A 20,572-nucleotide genomic window follows, 5' to 3' on the forward strand; every position below is an offset into this window, starting at 1 on the left:
ACCAGTGTTGCCAACTTGCTCGTCAAAACTCTTCTGTTCCTTTGGCGTATGGTGTATCTTTACTTTCCAAAATACCCTCATACATTTTACGAGCCTTTAAGACTGTAGGAAATTATCTACATCTGCATCTATACTCCCCGCAAGCCACCCAACGGTGTGCAGCAGAGGGCACTTTACGTGCCACTGTCATTACCTCCCATTCTGGTTCCAGTTGTGCATGGTTCGCGGGAAGAACGACTGCCGAAAAGCCTCCGTGCGCACTCGAATCTCTCTAATTTTACCTTAGTGATCTCCTCGGGAGGGATAAGTAGGGGGAAGCAATATATTCGATACCTCATTCAGAAACGCACCCTCTCAAAACCTGGAAAGCAAGCTACACCGCGATGCAGAGCACCTCTCTTGCAGAGTCTGCCACAGGAGTTTGCTAAACATCTCTGTAACGCTATCACGCTTAGCAAATAACCCTGTGATGAAACGCGCCGCTCTTCTTTGGATCTTCTCTATCTCCTCCGTCGACCCGACCTGGTACGGATCCCACACTGATGAGCAATACTCAAGTATAGGTCGAACGAGTGTTCTGTAAGCCATCTCCTTTGTTGATGGACTACATTTTCTAAGGACTCTGCCAATGAATCTCAACCTGGTATCCGCCTTACCAACAATTAATTTTATATGATCATTCCACTTCAAATCGTTCCGTAAGCATACTCCCAGATATTTTCCAGAAGTAACTTCTACCAGTGTTTGTTCCGCTATCATATAATCATACATCAAAAGATCCTTCTTTCTATGTATTCGCAATACATTACATTTGTCTATGTTAAAGGTCAGTTGCCACTCCCTGCACCAAGTGCCTATCTGCTGCAGATCTTCCTGCATTTCGCTACAATTTTCTAATGCGGAATGCTGCAACTTCTCTGTATACTAAGCATCATCCGTGAAAAGCCGCATGGAACTTCCGACACTATCTACTAGGTCGTTTATATATATTGTGAAAAGCAATGGTCCCATAACACTCCCCTGTGGCACGCCAGAGGTTACTTTAATGTCTGTAGAAGTCTCTCCATTGAGAACAACATGCTGTGTTCTGTTTGCTAAAAACTCTTCAATCCAGCCACACAGCTGGTCTGATATTACGTAGGCTCTTACTTTGTTTATCAGGCAACAGTGCGGAACTGTATCGAACGCCTTCTGGAAGTCAAGGAAAAGATCATCTACCTGGGAGCCTGTATCTAATATTTTCTGGATCTCGTGAACAAATAAAGCGAGTTGGGTCTCACACGATCGCAGTTTCCGAAATCCATGTTAACTCCTACAGATTAGATTCTGGGTTTCCAAAAATGACATGATACGTGGGCAAAAAACATGTTCTAAAATTCTACAACAGATCGACGTCAGAGATATAGGTCTATAGTTTTGCACCTCTGCTCGACGACCCTTCTTGAAGACTGAGACTACCTGTGCTCTTTTCCAATCATTTGGAACCTTCTGTTCCTCTTGAGACTTGCGGTACACAGCTCCTAGAAGGGGGAGAAGTTCTTTCGCGTACTCTGTGTAGAATCGAATTGGTATCCCGTTAGGTCCAGTGGACTTTCCTCTGTTGAGTGATTCCAGTTGCTTTTCTATTCCTTGGACACTTATTTCGATGTCAGCCATTTTTTCGTTTGTGCGAGGATTTAGAGAAGGAACTGCAGTGCGGTCTTCCTCTGTGAAACATGTTTGGAAAAAGGTGTTTAGTATTTCAGCTTTACACGTGTCATCCTCTGTTTCAATGCCATCATCATCCCGGAGTGTCTGGATATGCTGTTTCGAGCCACTTACTGATTTAACGTAAGGCCAGAACTTCCTAGGATTTTCTGTCAAGTCGGTACATAGAATTTTACTTTCGAATTCACTGAACACTTCACGTATAGCCCTCCTTACCCTAACTTTGACATCGTTTAGCTTCTGTTTGTCTGAGAGGTTTTGGCTGCGTTTAAACTTTTTGCTTGCACAGTAGTTTCCTAACTTTGTTGTTGAACCACGGTGGGTTTTTCCAGTCCCTCACATTTTTACTCGGCACTTACCTGTCTAAAACGCATTTTACGATTGCCTTGAACTTTTCCCATAAACACTCAACATTGTCAGTGTCGGAACAGAAATTTTCATTTTGATCTGTTAGGTAGTCTGAAGTCTGCCTTCTATTACTCTTGCTAAACAGATACACCTTCCTCCCTTTTTTTATATTCCTATTAACATCCATATTCAGGGATGCTGCAACGGCCTTATGATTACTGATTCCCTGTTCTGCACTTACAGAGTCGAAAAGTTCGGGTCTGTTTGTTATCAGCAGGTCCAAGATGTTATCTCCACAAGTCGGTTCTCTGTTTAATTGCTCGAGGTAATTTTCGGATAGTGCACTCAGTATAATGTCACTCGATGCTCTGTCCCTACCACCCGTCCTAAACATCTGAGTGTCCCAGTCTATATCTGGTAAATTGAAATCTCCACCTAAGACTATAACATGCTGAGAAAATTTATGTGAAATGTATTCCAAATTTTCTCTCAGTAGTTCTGCCACTAATGCTGCTGAGTTGGGAGGTCGGTAAAAGGAGCTAATTATTAACCTAGCTCGGTTGTTGAGTGTAACCTCCACCCATAATAATTCACAGGAACTATCCACTTCTACTTCACTACAGGATAAACTACTACTAAGAGTGACAAACACGCCACCACCAGTTGCATGCAATCTATCTTTTCTAAACACCGTCTGTGCCTTTGTAAAAATTTCGGCAGACTTTATCTCTGCCTTCAGCCAGCTTTCTGTACCTAGAACAATTTCAGCTTTGGTGCTTTCTATCAGCGCTTGAAGTTCCGGTACTTTACCAATGCAGCTTCGACAGTTTACAATTACAATACCGACTGCTGCTTGGTTCCTGCATGTCCTGACTTTGCCCCGCACCCTTTGAGGCTGTTGCCCTTTCTGTACTTGCCCGAGGCCATCTAACCTAAAAAAAAACAGTCCACGCCACACAACCCCTGCTACCCGTGTAGCCGCTTGCTGCGTGTAGTGGACTCCTGACCTATCCAGCGGAACCCGAAACCCCACCACCGTATGGCGCAAGTCAAGGAATCTGCAGCCCACACGGTCGCAGAACCGTCTCAGCCTCTGATTCAGACCCTCCACTCCACTCTGTACCAAAGGTCCGCAGTCAGTCCTATCAACGATGCTGCAGATGGTGAGCTCTGCTTTCATCCTGCTAGCGAGACTGGCAGTCTTCACCAAATTAGATAGCCGCCGGAAGCCAGAGAGGATTTCCTCCGATCCTTAGCGACACACATCATTGGTGCCGACATGAGCGACCACCTGCAGATGGGTGCACCCTGTACTCTTCATGGCATCCGGAAAGACCCTTTCCACATCTGGAATGACTCCCCTCGGTATGCACGTGGAGTGCACATTTGTTTTCTTCCCCTCTCTTGCTGCCATATCCCTAAGGGGCCCCATTACGCGCCTGATGTTGGAGATCCCAACTACCAGTAAGCCCACCCTCTGCGACCGCCCGGATCTTGCAGACTGAGGGGCAACCTCTGGAACAGGACAAGCAGCCATGTCCGGCCAAAGATCAGTATGAGCCTGAGATAGAGCCTGAAAGCGGTTCGTCAGACAAACTGGAGAGGCCTTCCGTTCAGCCCTCCGGAATGTCTTTCGCCCCCTGCCACACCTCGAGACGACCTCCCACTCTACCACAGGTGAGGGGTCAGCCTCAATGTAGGCAGTATCCTGGGCAGCCACAGTCGTAGTCCGATCGGGGGATGCGTGGGACGAGCTGGTCGTCCCCGACAAACCCCCATCCGGACCCCCACAGTGATGCCCATTGGCAACAGCCTCAGGCTGTGTGACCGAAGCCAACACTGCCCGAAGCTGGGAGTGAAGGGATGCCAACTCAGCCTGCATCCAAACACAGCAGTTGCAATACCATACTGACTGACAGTTTTTGTTTCTGTGATTTCTGGCCATTGCCCCCCTCCCCTCCGGGGGTCCACAACTCTTTTGTGGATATGTGCGTGGCGAGCACGGGACCCCAAGTCAGTGCAGCTGTCTTTCCTTTCCGGACTGCATATCTTCCGTTTCCACATCCCTCACTGTCCCCGATCCCCCCCCCCCCTCCCCCCTCCACCTCACTGCATTACATGTGGCAGTGATGCCCATGAGGGTGATTGTCCACCTCCAGCCCTTCGTTGCATCAACTGTGTGGGAGACCATGCTGCTTCTTCTAGTGATTGCCCTATTTTCAAAGATGAACAAATTATTCAGGAAATCAGAGTGAAGGAAAAGGTGTCTACCTTTGCTGCTCATAAGCTATTCGCCAGCAGAAAGCCCACTTTGCTCCCAGCAGGTAAATACAGCACTGTTCTTTCATCTCCTCGGCCTACCAAGGAGGTAGCCACGCAGACTTGTGATCTCACCTTTAGCCCCACAGTCGTCAGATTTACCAGTCCAAAGGTAGCCCGTTCAACCTCCCCCCTATCACCAGCTCACTCTTAGGCTCACCCTTCATCAGCTTCTGCTAAATCACGGGCCCCAAAATCGGACGCCCGGACTTCCCAAAAAGAGCCTACTCGTGAAGATTTTTTACATACCCCGACCTCACAACCATTAATTCCTCTCTCATCTCAACGTCCTGCTTCCAAGAAGGCTCCTAAGAACCAAAGTTCCTCTCCTTCTCCACCATGGCGTGTCTTATCTACAGTGCCACCCAGCAGTAGCTACCCTCAGCCGTCTTCTGTGTCGCTGAGACGCACTACTGGCGGCCGATCAACCAGCCGATCACTGGCGCCAGGAGCTGCCACCGAACAACCTATGGATCAGGATCTTCTGCTGTCGGCCGCTGGCTCTCAGCGGTCGTTGACGTCAACCGTGGTGAGATTTGTCACTTTTCTGTCCGCCCTATGTCAATTATCCATTTGAATAAGTGCAGAATTCGCTCCAATTGGGATGAATTGTCTATCCTCTCACGATTCTCTCCCCGATCGTCTTCTGTCTTCAGGAAACAAAGCTACATCCTCATGATCGTTTGTCTTCGCTCATCCAATTGGTCCATTTTGGTCTCCCCTCTGTTGATGGCACTCCGGCACATGGGTAATTATGATTCTTCTCTGTGATTCTATCCATTATCACCCAATCCCCTTAAACAGTTCCTTCCAAGCTGTCACTGTACATCTTTCCCTTTCTGGATACACCTTCTCTTTTTGTACCATATACATTCCACCGTCCACGCCAATGGCAACAACCGATCTCCTTCATCTTCTTGGTCAGCTCCGCCCCCCTAGTTGCTGGTTGGGGACTAGAGTTCCCATCACCTGCTTTGGGGATCTCTGCGTCCATGTCCGCGAGGCTCCCTATTGATTGACCTCTTCCACCAAGTGGATCTTGTTTGCCTCAACACTGGGGAACCTACATTTTTGTCTGCCTCCACGTCAAACTATTCTCATTTGGACCTTTTGGTCGGACTGTTCAGCTAGATTGGCACTTTGAATGGTTCGCTGTTGCTGATACACACTCGAGTGACCATTTTCCATGTGTCCTTAGATTACAGCCACAACTGCCATCTGTGCGCCCAAGACGCTGGACATTTTCCGATGCCAATTGGACATTTTTCTCCTCTCTAGCGTCGTTTTATGGCCATCAATTTCCTAGCATTGACGATCAGGTCATTCATGTTACGGAAGTTATTCTTACAGCCGCAGAACATTCAATACCTCATACCTCCCCTTTGCCCCAGCGTTCCCCAGTTCCTTAGTGGAACGGGGTGTGCCGTGCCGAAATATGCGAGCGGAGACGTGCTCTTCGCGTTTTCTGCCACCATCCTACGTTGGCCAACTGTATCCACTACAAGCAGTTACGTGCGTGATGCCGTCGCGTCATCCGCGATGGCAAGAAGGCAAGCTGGGACTTCTTTACCAGCTCCTTTAACACCTTCACTCCCTCATCTGTAGTTTGGAGTCAAATTTGATGGTTATCTGGCACATCTAGTTTCTTTCCAATCTCTGGGCTAACTGTCACACAAGATACCTTAGTACACAAAGTTGCAATTTATAACTCATTGATCAACACTTTGCTGAGATTTCGAGTTCGTCAAAGTACCTGCCAGCCTTTCTCCTGAAGGAATGAGCAGAGGCAGTGCAACCTCTTGCTTTCTCCTCTCAAAATCACGAGAGCTATAGGGTCATTCCATGGTGACTAACGTAACATTTTTCAGTGACAACAGACATTTTAACCCCTCCCTTTTGGCAACAATGATTACTTTTTCACAACTTTTATACTACACATGATAGTTTGACTTCCAGGCTTCTTTGAGAATTTCACAAATTGCCTATAAATACAATAGCTTATTTACAGATAAAATTTAAAAAAGTGTGACAGATGTAACATTCACGTGACACTTTAAAAACCAACTGATGTCGTAACAGCTTTTGTCAAGTGCCAGTGATGTTTAGTTTCACCCTTAATATATGACTTTGACCTCTGTACTCTACCTTACTTCTTACCAGCTGCTTATTGCTGTGTGGCTAATTATTAGGTGTAGGCAGGAAGATTTTATCAGTAAGGTGCTGTGACAAGCGTAACACAATGGTCATAACTATTTACTTTATTTCAAAATAAGTTACAGCCTTATGATTGAAGCACGTGTGTAAATACAAAGCATACAGCATTGGATAAATCTCATATAGCCTCGCTGAACTTGAAATGACCACGATGATTCTGTGGGCATGGTGGTGATTGCAGTTTCTTCACAATGTCACTCTTGTGATAAATAATTTGATCCTTTTTGTCAGGCCATTTATATGTAGATGTGCCAGCAGGAATCATGACAGACACTTGAAAAGAATTAGAATCCTCAGGATCCACTCCAACAACTTCTCCAGGATACCTCTGATTATAATACTGAACAATGCACCAGTCATGTACAGATAGTTCTATAGAATCAGAATTACCAAATGTTCGGACATTACTAAAGTCTTCACTACTTTCTTGGGGAATACTGCTATCTGAATCACCTTTGCTATTATGAAAAGTGACAGTGTAAAATCTTACACTATCAGATATGGCAACCACATCTGCTGCATTTTCATACAACAAAACCTGCAAATTTCGTACTCATTTCACACAATGCGCGCCCTTGATACCTGTGACAGGAGCTACATGTTTAAAAAAGTTACTCAGTTCACGTTTTTCTTCTTGCATGTCACTCTCGGTGACAAACAGGACCTGCATATTCAAATTACCAGCAACAAGAACATTATAGAACTCTCTAGCATTCGAAATATGCTCGTCACCTTCGGAGGACGCACCTCCACACATATGTTTTTGCGACAGCACCCACAATTTCATTTGCGTCCTTACCATGATACGATTCAAAAAAGTTCCAAGCAGAATATTTTGGGCACGCCGACATAGCTGCCATGGACTACCTGTTCTTGAAATGACTGGCTGCTCCATTACTCCATACTGTAATTTTTTCAACTGTCTCAAAGTGCTCTTCAAAATGTGTTATGATGGCTTTGTTCAAGATCTGTACTATTGCAGATGTGTGACTGGTGCAATCTGAAATCACAGCATAACACTGACGCTTGACATCCTCGGTAGAATCTGGTCGATGATGTATGACTGCAGTATATATTGTCACAGCACAATCGTTGTTCCAGTATGCTGCCATTACTTCACTCTGGTGTCTTATACAATAGTTTCCAGCAAAGTCTGTTTGCAGTATCACACTTCCTGGCTGGAGAGAGTCTTTCTGTTTCTGCAATTCTGATGCCTGTCGGTATATGTTATATAGGTGTAATTTTACTTTCTGGAGTTGAGATGTTAGTTCATCTCTTGCTTCAAGAAGATTCCATTCTTGCTTCACAATTGCACCCCTTATATCCCACTGAATGACTTGAATCTTGCAGTTCTCGAGTTCTTCAGTTGACTGTTGCACTTTGAACTCCAAGGTGTCTAGTAATTGTTTTGAAGATAAGCACAAGTGACACATTCCTATCATACAGTTTTTGTTATGCATATTACACACAATAGAACGTACAAAGCCATTTGTGGATGTTTCTGCACTTGTGTACAAATGGATCTGGCAAAGAAGGAATTCAAAGTTCTCACAGTATAAATAACAACAAACTTCTTGTCTCAAAGAGCCAAATAAGTCAACATCTGGTGGACGCAGTTGGCAAAACAATGACAGTCATATTCTGTGGATCTTGCTTAGCTCGACTTCTTCTTTTCCGTTCTGCTGGTGTCATTGGAGCCATTGTGGCCAATGATGCAAGTTTCAACTAATTTTCCTACCAAAAAAAGTAGGCTATTAATTGTCATAAATATGTTATACGTTATTTTTGACACACACTAACATTGTCTCTTTGAAATTAAATAGTAAAATTAAACTGTTATTTCCAGTGAGGCAGATAAAATGTCAGTATAGCCAGTGACTAACGTAACAAATAATGGAGGTTACGTTAGTCGCAAAATACCTGTTACGTTTGTCACGCCTACTATTAGAGTTTGTAGAAGCATATTACGCATCCCCTTTCTTAGAATGCTATATTGGATGTCTGTCCTAATGTTTATGGATACAATAGCTCAAAAAAGCTGAAATCACAGTACAAATGTGAAAAAAATTGCGTGTTTGGTGACTAACGTAACACAGACGTCAAAGCTACTATGATTATTATCTGCCCACACCATAATAGTCAATGGGTTGTGAAAAAATCTACATTGACTGGGGAGTTCACCATATAGCATACCACATGTAAAATATGTTTAATATAGGAGTAAAGATGTTTTAGTTCACTGAAAATGCCAATAATGGCTTCTATGCAAGGCAATGTTACTGTTTATATTTAGGCTTCTATTGCATAGCTCACGCTAAGTTTATTGTTGCAGTGTTGCCAAATTCAGAAACTACACTTTCTGAGCTTCAATATGACATGCTACACGATTAAGTGGAAGAAAATTTTAATTATGACAAAAATGTCACATTTCCGTGGAATTACCCTATAATACTGTTTTCTCTAAACAGGAAATCCAACACTCTTTTCCTTTCGCTCTTCCTCCCCAGGACCGGATGACATCCACGTCCAGATGTTGCTGCATTTATCATACCATAGTCTGCGTTACCTTCTTCACCTTTATAATTGACTTTGGACTGACAGTACCTTTCCCAGTAGCTGGTAGGAAGCTATCGTCATTCCTGTTCCGAAACCTGTACAAGACAAACATCTCCCCTCTAGCTGTCACCCCATATCTCTCATGAGTAGTGTATGTAAGGTTTTGGAGCGTATGGTGAATTGCCGTTTAGACTGGTGGCTGGTGTCACGAAACCTTTTAACACCTGCCCAATGCAGTTTCCGAAAGCATTGTTCTGCAGTTGACCATCTTGTTGCCCTCTCCACTTCTATCATGAACAATTTTCTCAGGAAACGCCAAAGGTAGCAATATTTTTTGATTTGGAGAGGGCATACGATACCTGTTGAGGGCAGGCATCCTCCGCACATTGTTCTCTTGAGGCTTTCGAGGTCGGCTACCCCTTTTCAGTCGTGAATTTATGACAGAGTGCACATTTAAGGTGCGGGTGATACTACTCTGTCCCGTTCTTTCTCCCAAGAAAACGGGGTGCCCCAGGGCTCCATGGAGAGCCTTTACGCTGAGACTGTCGAACCTCCGCTATCCAATCGGCGAGCTGTCCTACTGAGTCATTGCACTAGTCATCTGTCTTCCATGCCTGCTCATCCAACCCATGCCATCCCTCCCCCCGCCCATGCCTTCTTGGATTTAGGGTATGCAGGCCACCCTTCCTCTCTATTACCACCAGGAGGCTGCTTCCGTCAGCTGCTACTTTCTCCTTCCTTCCACTTTCTTAAAACTTTCTTGACAAATGGGGTTACGGTGCTACCTTGGCTTCGTCCCCGGACCTGCCTTCTCCGTGACCTTTGTCAGCTACCCAAAGATAGTACCCCTCTTATATTTTATAATTGGGCATTTGCTGCTCTATGTGCACAAATGGAGGATACCATGTTTATTTACACTGACGCCTATATTGTTGGCGATGCCCCTATTAGATTTCGGCTTCCCGACCAGTGTTCGGTTTTTACTGTGGAGCTTCGTGTTGTTCTCCAGGCTGTCCAATGCATCCGTCGCCATAAGCGACCACAGTATATTATATCCTCGTATTCACTCAGCTCTCTTCTCAACCTTTATCCCATCCACCCTCTGGTCCACCAGATTCCGGACTGCTTCCACTTGCTTCACGTCTCTGTGACATTCCTCTGGATCCCAGGGCACATTGGTATCCGTGGAAATGAGGCATCCGATATAGCGGCAAAGGCTGCAGTCTCTCTTCCGCGGCCCACCGTTCACATGGTTACCTTTGCTGATCTACAGAGCGTTTTATGTCGTTGTGTTGCTCTTTCATGGCACACACATTGGTCTATACTTCCCAATAACAAATTACGGGATGTCAGATCTCTTCCCTGTGCTTGGACCTCTTCCTCCTGGCCTCGTTGTTGAGAGGAGGTAACTTTAACTAGACTTCGGATAGGGCACTGTCTTTTTAGCCATTGACATCTTTTAAGTGGTGATCCTCCGCCGCTTTTCCCCACTGCTCTCAACTGTGGACGGTGAGACACCTTTTACTTCGCTACCCTTATTTTAACCCGCTATGCATCCGATTACAGCTGTTGCCTGATCTACCTTCCCTTTTAGCAGATGATACTGCTCAGCCAATCGCATCCTTGAGTTTATCCGTGTCAGTGAGATGATTGGTCATTTGAAGCTCCTTTTTGGGGAACCCCCCCCCCCCCCCCTTCAATAGTAATTTTCTACACTTTCCTTCCGTTTTTAGTTTCCCTCCTTGAGTTTTGCTCCCATTGCTGCGGATTTCGGTTTTTTACCCTTCCCTAAGCCACTGATTGGGCACTTATGATGGTAGCAGTTTTGCGCCCTTAAAGCCATAAAATAAATAAATAAAAAGAAAATACCATTCTCTCTTTCAAGGTAGGTGTTAAGGTTTCCTATCTGAACACAGACTGGTGATTTTTGGGTGGGATATGAAAGACTGACCTACATATATTTGTTGATCTTGGAAACTACATAATGTTTTGGAAAATCAGCTGTTTCACTGTTTCGAATGAATTGTGAAAATTTGACAGTTGTTTGGTTTATGATAAATGTTGAAGGCTAGCAAGTTATAAAAGTATACAAAACCCTGTTATGATTCATCATTGTGAATACTGTAACTATGAGTATGGCATCCATCTTGAAAATAATTTTATGTTATAATAAATTTTTCAGAATCTTAGTTAGTGGCTTAATTGATTAATGAGAAGTCATTTGACTCGGCAACAAATACAGCAACAAAAGTATAGCATTAAAAGTTGGAATCTAACACACACCAGGGCAAAATTGGCAGTTGAAATTATTATGAGTTAATTAACTTCAAGTAATTTAAAGTATGTTCTCAGAAAGAGTGCTTCTTAGCACAAAAATCTCCATGCACTGTATTAGAATTTTCAGTTAGTTTTAATTTCTCGGAAGGCTAAATGCATCATTGCAATCAGAAAATTCGGTAGAACCATGTGAAAAGTAAATTAATGTGGAACTTTGCCTAAATAACACTTTAACATATTTGTGTACATTTTTTATATTTTGTATGCAGCTCTACTGAAAATAGAATGAAAAATCGGAAAAATTTAGTCAGTCATGGAAGTAGCAAACATGATAGAAGAGTACCAACTTGTTAAGTCTCACAACCTTCAGACAAAAAACATACAAAGTTTGTCCATTGCAATCAAAATGTTTGCATTCTTGGTTATTCCATCTCTGCCATCAGAAAACGTGCTCTGTTAAATGAAAACTGGGTACAGAACAATGCCACAGGAGTTTCCCGTGAGGCAAAAATCAGGCCTGGGCAAAAAAAAAATGATGGCCTTGGCCTATCGTTGTTGATAGTGATTGGTCATTGGTTCTGCTCATACAACGCATTACACACACTTTCTGTGACAGCTTATCACACTACTCTCTCATGAGACCCACACCAGCTAAACTGCATCCAAATCGATGTCCACTGGCATTTATAAGTTCTGTTGATTGCTGTGAACCATTTGTAAGCCCACCCCTCTGTTCTCAGTATGGATGTACTTGGTACCTTTGTCAATATACTTGTATCGTTGGCAACCAATCACAGTTTTTTGAAGAGTAAATAATGACATGTCAAGAATAGGAATGGGTGAAGTACAAAACCTTGCCAGACACCATATTTAAATTTCCTCTTTCTAAATTTGGATCAGTGCCTATGCTAATAGTGAACAACATAGTGTAGAAGTTAAGACATTGGACTCATTTTCGAGAGAAAAAATTATTCAAATTACCTTTCAGCCATCCAGATCTGTTTTTTAGTTTACTCAAGGGCAGTACCAAGATAGTTTCTTTAAAAAGGACATGACCGTTTCCTTTGCCATCCAGTACTATCAGCAGGTTCCACTTTCAATATAAAAACTTAGAAATAAGTAATAATCCATAAGATAATTCAAAGTAGCATTGTGTGTATGTAGGTGACTCGTTCCATTACTGACAATAAAACTTTGACAATCCTACAGTGCCTGGGAGAAACACTGTATTGGAAAGTAAATCATTTAAACATTTGTTTGAATGAATAATACGAGGGATTTAAAAAAAATCCAATTGGCTATAAATAAAAGGCAAGTTCCTAGAAAACTATTATTTTATTACCAAAAGTTTTGTACACTTATGGTTACTTTTCAACTTAATCACCAAAAAGATTGAGACATTTATCGTACCTGTGGACAAGCTTTGCAATACCCTCTTCAAAAAATGTTACCACCAACAATTTCAAATGAACAGTGATGTTGTTTTGAAGATCTTTGTTGATTTTAAAGTGCTGCCCTCCTAGCCACGTCTTCAGTTCAGGGAAAATGTGGAAGTCGCTGGGGGCCAGGTCAGGACTGTACGGCATATGATCAAGAATGTCCCATTGCAATTGTTCAAGGAGCCTTTGGGTTGTGCCAGCAGTGTGTGGACGAACATTGTCATGGATCAACACAATTCCTGAAGTCAGCGTTCCTCTTTGTTTTGAATGGCTCTCCGCAGACATCGTAAAGTTTAACAATAAGTAGCTGCATTGATAGTGGTTCCGGGCTGCATAAACTCTACAAACAACACACCTTTTTGGTCCCAAAACACAGTAGCCATAACCTTTCTGTTGTTGGAACGTTTATTTGAATTTTTTTGGTTTGTTTGGTGAATTTGGATGCATCCATTGTCGTGTTTGTCATTTTGTTTCAGTTTGGTGAATTTGGATCTAAGGTTCATCTTCAGTAACAATTGATTTCAAAAAGTTCTCTCCTTCGTCGTGATAACGGTCAAGGAAATTCAAAACTGACGCTATTTGGTGACTTTTATGTGCATCCGTCAACATTTTTGGAACCCAATGAGCACAAAGTTTTTTATAGCCTAAATGTTCAATAACAATAGAGTGTATGTCAGACCTTGAAACTTCTGGAATTTCAATAGAAAAAGCAGTTATGGTGTACCTACAATTTTCTCTAACCATTATATCAACTCGTTAAACAAGGTCGGCTGTAACGACAGACTTGCGTCCTTGGCCCTATTCATCATGCACGTCATTTCGCCATCTTTAAACTTTCGGCACCATTCAAGCACAAAACCATTAGTCATGAAGTTATCACTGTACACTCGGCTCATTCTCTGATGAATTTCTGTTGCACTATTCCCTTATGCTTACAGAAACCAAATTACACTTCGTAATTCACACTTGGTGAGAGCAACAATGATGGCAGCCACGTTTACGTGGCTGTAGTGCAACACAGGCTGATGCCTTGAGCTCGGCAATGGTGGAGTGTGTCGAGCGAGAGTTGCGCAGTAGCCTACAGTGCGTGTCCACTTTCTGCCGCTCATGTTGCTTCTATACTAAAATTGGAGGTTGAAAAAGAGAAAAAAGGCCCTCTTATTTGTGTAGCAGTAATTTATGGAAAAGAATTACTATATCTTACCTGTAAGAGGAACATTATTTTGTAGTTCATGTGTATTGTCATGTGATAAATTTTATGCAATACCATAATACTACTATGCTTTACTTCAAGCTGATTGTTTTTGTCTTTCTCAAACAGTTTGATTGTAGCAAAAAAATTGCAGTTCAGTAAAGTCATCTTTGGCTTCCAGCACTATCGAGCACTTCGACCTCCATAAGCTGTAATGACTTACCATGTCAAATGTAAACTAATAACTACCATTTAGGCCATAATGAACCAGATACGAGGTCCACAGCAGATTGCATGGCTGTACTGTAGTAAACCTCAGTAACCAGCAGTAACTGCATAACAGTGTCTGAGAAGTGCTCAGTCAAAAGCCTATTGGTGTGACCTGAAGTCTGAAAAGAATTTCTGAAACAGTATTGTTCTGAGACAGTGCATTCATGCAAGAAATCAGTGCTTTATAATATGGACAGTTCCACTTCTGTATAACATTCTGACAAAACGTTGCATGTGATGCCAAAACATAAAATATTTTCATTAATATTTAGGTCATGTTTTGAATGGAGGCTATAAAGAAATTGAAAGTTCATAATATAAACTACAGCTTCGTATGCAGCCTATCAATTGAACATTATTTTGTAACTAGAACCATATTGCTTGTAATTGTAAATGAGTTACCCTAAGATATTACAAGTTTAGACTGGAAACAAATGCCATTAACATTTTAAATCTTTATTCATCATGTCTGCATGTTTATTTATCAACATAATCACCCTGTCAATGAACCCTTTTTCCCAGCAAGAGACCACTTTGTTGTTTCTGTCACTGTAGAATATTTAACTTTCCTGATGGAGCCACGACCTCACTTCTGCTTCGTCACTATCGAAGTGAAGTCCTCAAAGGTGTTGTTTAAGTTTTGGAAACAGATGAAAGTCGGATGGGGCCAATTCAAGATTGTATGGAAGATGATCAATGATAGTAACCTAAGGCATCATATTGTTGCAGATGTCACAGCACTTGGGTGTGGTGTGGCATTGTTATTCTGAAGGAGACTTGCTCTGTGTGTGGGCGAACTCTTTGAATTTGAAACTCAATTACAGCACATTATTTCTCATGCACCAACATAATTACACTACACACAACCCTGTTAAAGATACAATTTGTAGCCTTCTTGTGGTAGAGGGCTACAAGTGTCATTCAACTTGAAGCAATTTATAAATTTTAATAACATGCTTTTAGGAGTATTTTTGTATATTTGTGTTTTATTGCCCTGTTATGGTGACTGTACCCTATCACAGTGACTGGTACTGTGCTAAATTAATAGTTTTAATAGTTCTGTGTTCAGCATAAGGTAATGTTTGATACTAGTCAACATATATCTACCTGGGTAGGTTGTTTTACAATAATGAGGTTGGTTTCTTTCTCTATTGTCAAAACTAACTTAAAGCTTCGTTTCTGATGAGCTCACTCTCATTGGAACTTCACACAAACAAAAAAGTTAAATAAATGGGTGCTAGTATTGTCACTGTCACTAAACATGGAGGTCTGAATTGGAAGGTACAGTATTTTGTTTGAAAAATGTAATTTGGAATGAAGGTACACTGAAGTCAGTAAGAGTTATTTTTGTGGTACTGTTATTCATAAATGTAGTTAGGTGACATATAATCCATTGAAACAGATCCATACTTAATGACTCAGTAGTCTGGTGTCGTCCTTTTTCTTAAAGATCTTTATTTCTTGTATGTAATTCAACTTGTTCAAATGTTGTTTGTTTTACTATTTTGTAATCTATTGGCCTTTTATTTCCAGCAAACCTCTTTTGTTTACATTTTAGTGCGTGCTCACACTTTTGCACACTTATACAAAAAGTATGTAATTGCTGTTTCAGATGTCAAATGTGGAGAATTTATCACCACAGATAATAAGACGTGTTGCCAAGGAGATTCATGATTTAGCTAATGACCCTCCAGAAGGAATAAGAGTTAATATTAATGATGAAGATGTAACTGACATTCAAGCATACATTGAAGGCCCAGGTATGATACTAACACTTAAAAGCAATGATGTTATGATTTGTTTGTAGGTACATAAGGTAATATTATGTCTAGCAAAAAATATATTACAGAACCAGATGATCACATGGAGGCTAAAGAGAATGTGTTATTAGTGAATTTGTAGGAAAATGATTTTTGGAAATAGTATGTTATAAGTTTTTCACTGTATCGTTCTTTTAAGATTTTACATGCTAGACAGTCTAATAAATTTTTGGAATAGACACTAAAAATGAAACTTGCAAAACTAGAAGTGAAATGAGTAAAGGGAACCACTTATGATATATTTGTAGTTGTGAGATTGAATGGTCAACTGGCACGTGAACAAGATAAAGACAATGTGCATTTATGGAGTTAATAGATTAAAACATGAACTCACATTCTGTCCTATTGCTGCAGCCCAACTGGGGCAAGGGGTTGTGTCAGCTGAGAGGAACAAATAAGATGGGAGGGGTCAAGGAAAAAATAGGATGTTGGCTGCAGTTGTAGAATCAGTGAGGAGTACGTGATAGGAATGTGGTACTGGCGAGCCCAACCTTCATGCAGTGGAAATTGCGTGGAAGGGGGTGAGTGGGGGGGAGTAATACAGAACTGAGAGGGGGGGCGGGGGGAGGGAGAGAGAAAGAGGGAGAGAGAGAGACGGACCTTGAATATAAGTGTGTTTGGTCAAACTAAAGTATTGGGGAAGTTAGGCATTAGGGTTAGAGAATTGAAAGATGTCTTCTATGGGCAATTCTCACCTACGCAGTGAGTGAAGTTAAATTGAGGGGACATCTAGATAATATGGATAGTAAAGCTGCCTTTGAAAGACAGTCATCATTAACCATATTGTCAACTTTGGGAAAGAACTAAGTTAGCTGGTGGCCATTTACTTGTATGGACAACTGGTTTGTGTTCATGTTCACATAAGGAGCTATGCTAAAGTTACAGCAGACTTGATATTTGACATTTCTGCTTTCACGTGTTTCCCTACTTCTGACAGCGTAGAATTGCCTGTGACGGACAAGACTATTATGTGCTGGGTGGATGCATGTGGCATGTATTGGAAGTGGAGATGTGAGCCGTGATCCATACAAGTACCTTCTAAAAAAAAGCTTACTAACATTTAAATTTATATTCCATTTTAAAAAATTGTACTTTATCAGAAATGGTTTTCTTGCTATTGCTGGATTGCATTTTATATGTTTTCTGCTTTGACCATCATATGTTGTTATGTTTCCTAAATGACAAAAAGTTCTTCAACCTTTAGTCTACAATTTCCTAATTAGATTCTCTCAGTATGGCCTGATTCAATTTGGCTACCTGCCATTATCCTTGTTTTGCTGATGTACGTCTTGGAAACTGTTTTCAAGGTGCTATTTTATCACCATAATCTTCAAAATTTGAAAGAGTGCTGCCCAGCCAGTATTGTCAAAAGCTTTGTCTAAATCTACAAATGTTATAAACATAGGTTTACCTTTATCTTCTAAGTTAAGTTATATGGCCAATATTTCCTCGCGTGTCATATATTTGTTCAGAATCCAAACCTGATTGTCCCTGAGGTCAACCTTTACAAGCTTTGCCATTCTTCTGCAAATAATTCAGGTATTTTGCACAACAGGTGGAATTGTTTCGTGTAGGATCTGTCATTCTGAGGGTCTTGCAGGGGCCTTGTTTCTACTTAGGTCTTAAAGTACATTGTGAAATTCTTCTTGCAATATCATACCTATCTCATCTAATCTTCATTTACTTCCTCTTCTGTTTGACTAATATTGTCTTAAAGTTTATTTACTGTGTATATATTCTGTTTTCTTCCATGACTGTGGAATGAAGTGCTATCAATTAAGCATTAAATTATACTCTATGCAAAATTCTGTCAGCTGGCTACCCCTTTCATTTGTTCCTCCCTGTCCATGTTGTCCCACTATTTTTTCTTCTCTTCCTTTTCCTACTGTTGAATTCCAGTCCCCTGTCACAATCAAATTTTTATCCCTCGTAACTATCAGTCATTTCTTTCACTCGCCAGGCATTGTTTACATCTCTTCATCTGTAGAGCCTGCAGGCATATAAACTACTTCTACTGTGGTGGATGTTGACTATATTTCTATCTTGGCTACAATAATTTGTTTAGCTTATCCACATTCCTATTTTCTTATTCATTGTTAGAACTAATCCTGCATTACTACTATTTGATTTTGTGTGAATAACCCTGTATTGACCTGACCAGAAGTTATGTTCTTTGTGCCTTCACAGTTCACTAATTCTCACTATATTTAACTTCAACCTATCCATCTCTCTTTTTAAATTCTCTAATACATATACCCTTTAAGGCTTTGAATTTTGCGTACTCTGATCTGTAGAAAGCCAGTTTTTCCAGTAACATCCTCCTGAGTAATCCCCTCCCAAAGATCCAAGTGAGGGACTGTTTTACCCAAGAGGATTCCATCATCATTAAACCATACAGTAAGCTGCATACTCTCAGTAAAAATAACGGCTGTAGTTTCCCCTTGCTTTCAGCTGTTTGCAGTACCAACATAGGAAAATCTTATTGACTAATGTTATAAGACCAGTTCAGTCAGATATTCAGACTGTTGCCTCTGCAGTTACTGAAAAGCTTGGCTGCCTCTCTTAAAGATCCACAGCTTAGTCTGATCTCTTCTCAGATACCCTCCATTGTGGTTGCAACTATGGTATGGCTATCAATAACACTGAAGCAGAAGCACACTAGGTGTGGAAACAAACAATGGAAACTCAGGGTTGGAAAATATTAATTCTGAATTTGTAATCTATTATGAAAAGGATTGATTGCTATTCACCATATAGAGCAGATGTTGAGTCATAGACAGGCCTGATAAAGACTGCTGTGGTTGTGAACTTTCGGCCAAAAGGACTTCTAAACTAGAAAATGCACATTCATTCACGCAAGCAAAACATTCGCACACGGGCATTGTCTTGACTACCCTCAGTGGCTAGAGGTTGTGTGTGTGTGTGTGTGTGTGTGTGTGTGTGTGTGTGTGTGTGCCCGCACGCACGCGCTTTTTCTGTTTAGAAGAAATCCTTTTAGTCGATAGCTCACATCTGTAGCAATCTTTTTGCTGTACGTGTCTATTACTCAACATCTCCTCTATATGGTGAGTAGCAATCCATCCTTTTCATAATATTGGAAGGTATGGAAACAGATAAAATCGTTTTTTTTTTTAGTTAGAAATAAAAAATACCTAAGTATTGAATGTAGAATGAAATGATTTTATAGGAAAAGGTGTGTGTCAGTGAACAAACAAAAATATAGATTTAGCATAAAGATACATAATGATTGGGGTTGCACAAAACCATTGTCCCCCTGCCCTCCCCTCCCTGCCCCTTTGGTCCTTTCTAGGTGGAGCGGTCTTGTGTTCCTGTATGATAGAGATAGTCATATAGCCATGCCATAGGTTCAACCACAGTGGAGGTGAATTAGAGAAGACAACAGACAAACATGTGGTTACTGAAGAGGAGCAGCAGCAACAGCATTTTCCAGGAGATAGGGCTGCCAATGTCAGTGCCTGGCTTATCTGGCATTGACATTAACCAGTATGGCCAGGCAAGATTTGTACTATAAATGGCGGAAAGCAAGGGGAAGCTACAGACATTATAATTCCCGAGGACACGAAACTTTACTGTATGGTTTAATGATTATGGCATCCACCTGCGTAAAATACTTGGGAGATAAAATATTCTTCCATTTGAATATCAGAGAGGGGACTACTCAGGAGGACATTGTCATCAGGCAAAACAAAACTGGTATTCTGTGGGTGGAATGTTACATCCCTTAATCTGGTAGGTAGGTTAGATAATTTTAAAAAAGGGAGTACTAATTGGTACTGTGTGATGGTAGGAAGAACAGGTCAGAACAGGGTCATCAACACAAAATCAAATACAGGTAATTTAGGAGTAGGCCTAATATTGAACAAGGAAATAGGGATGAGGGTGAGCTGCTATGAACAGCGTAGTGAGCACATTATAGTAGCCAAGATAGACACAAAGCCACATCCACCACAGTAGTAGAAGTTAATATTTCTACTAGCTCCACAGATGAGATTTGAAGAATGTATGACGATATAGAACAAATTATTCAAAGACTTAAGGGAGATGAAAATGTAGTTGTGATGAGATGGGAATTCAGTAGTACAAAAAGGACAAGAAGGAATATTCATAGACATGGAGGAAGTAGAGGAATTAAAGAGACCTCTGGTGGAAATTTGCACAGAGCCCATTTTAGTCATTGTTAATACTTGGTTTAAAAATGATGAAAGTTGTTTACATGTAAGAATCTTGGAAGCACCCAAGTGCCTGAAATAGATTACATAATGGAAAAACAATTTCGAAAACATATTTTAAATTGAAAACATTTCCAGGGGCAGATGTAAACTCTGGACATTATTTATTGGTTACAAACTGCAGATTAAAAGTGAAGATATTGCAGAAAGGCAGGAAATTAAGGAAATGGGGCATAAAGT

General features: G+C 41.3%; 1 protein-coding gene across 1 annotated transcript in view; it reads left to right on the plus strand.

The window, feature by feature from the left end:
- LOC126260985 (ubiquitin-conjugating enzyme E2 S) overlaps positions 1-20,572 on the plus strand; it is an 81,989-nt gene that overhangs the window by 38,721 nt on the left and 22,696 nt on the right. Inside the window, exon 2 of the mRNA XM_049958500.1 lies at positions 15,935-16,082. Within this exon, the coding sequence (XP_049814457.1) occupies positions 15,935-16,082 (148 nt within the window). The remainder of the gene's footprint in view (positions 1-15,934; positions 16,083-20,572) is intronic.

This window comes from Schistocerca nitens, chromosome 1, assembly GCF_023898315.1.
Source record: "Schistocerca nitens isolate TAMUIC-IGC-003100 chromosome 1, iqSchNite1.1, whole genome shotgun sequence".
NCBI lineage: Eukaryota > Metazoa > Arthropoda > Insecta > Orthoptera > Acrididae > Schistocerca > Schistocerca nitens.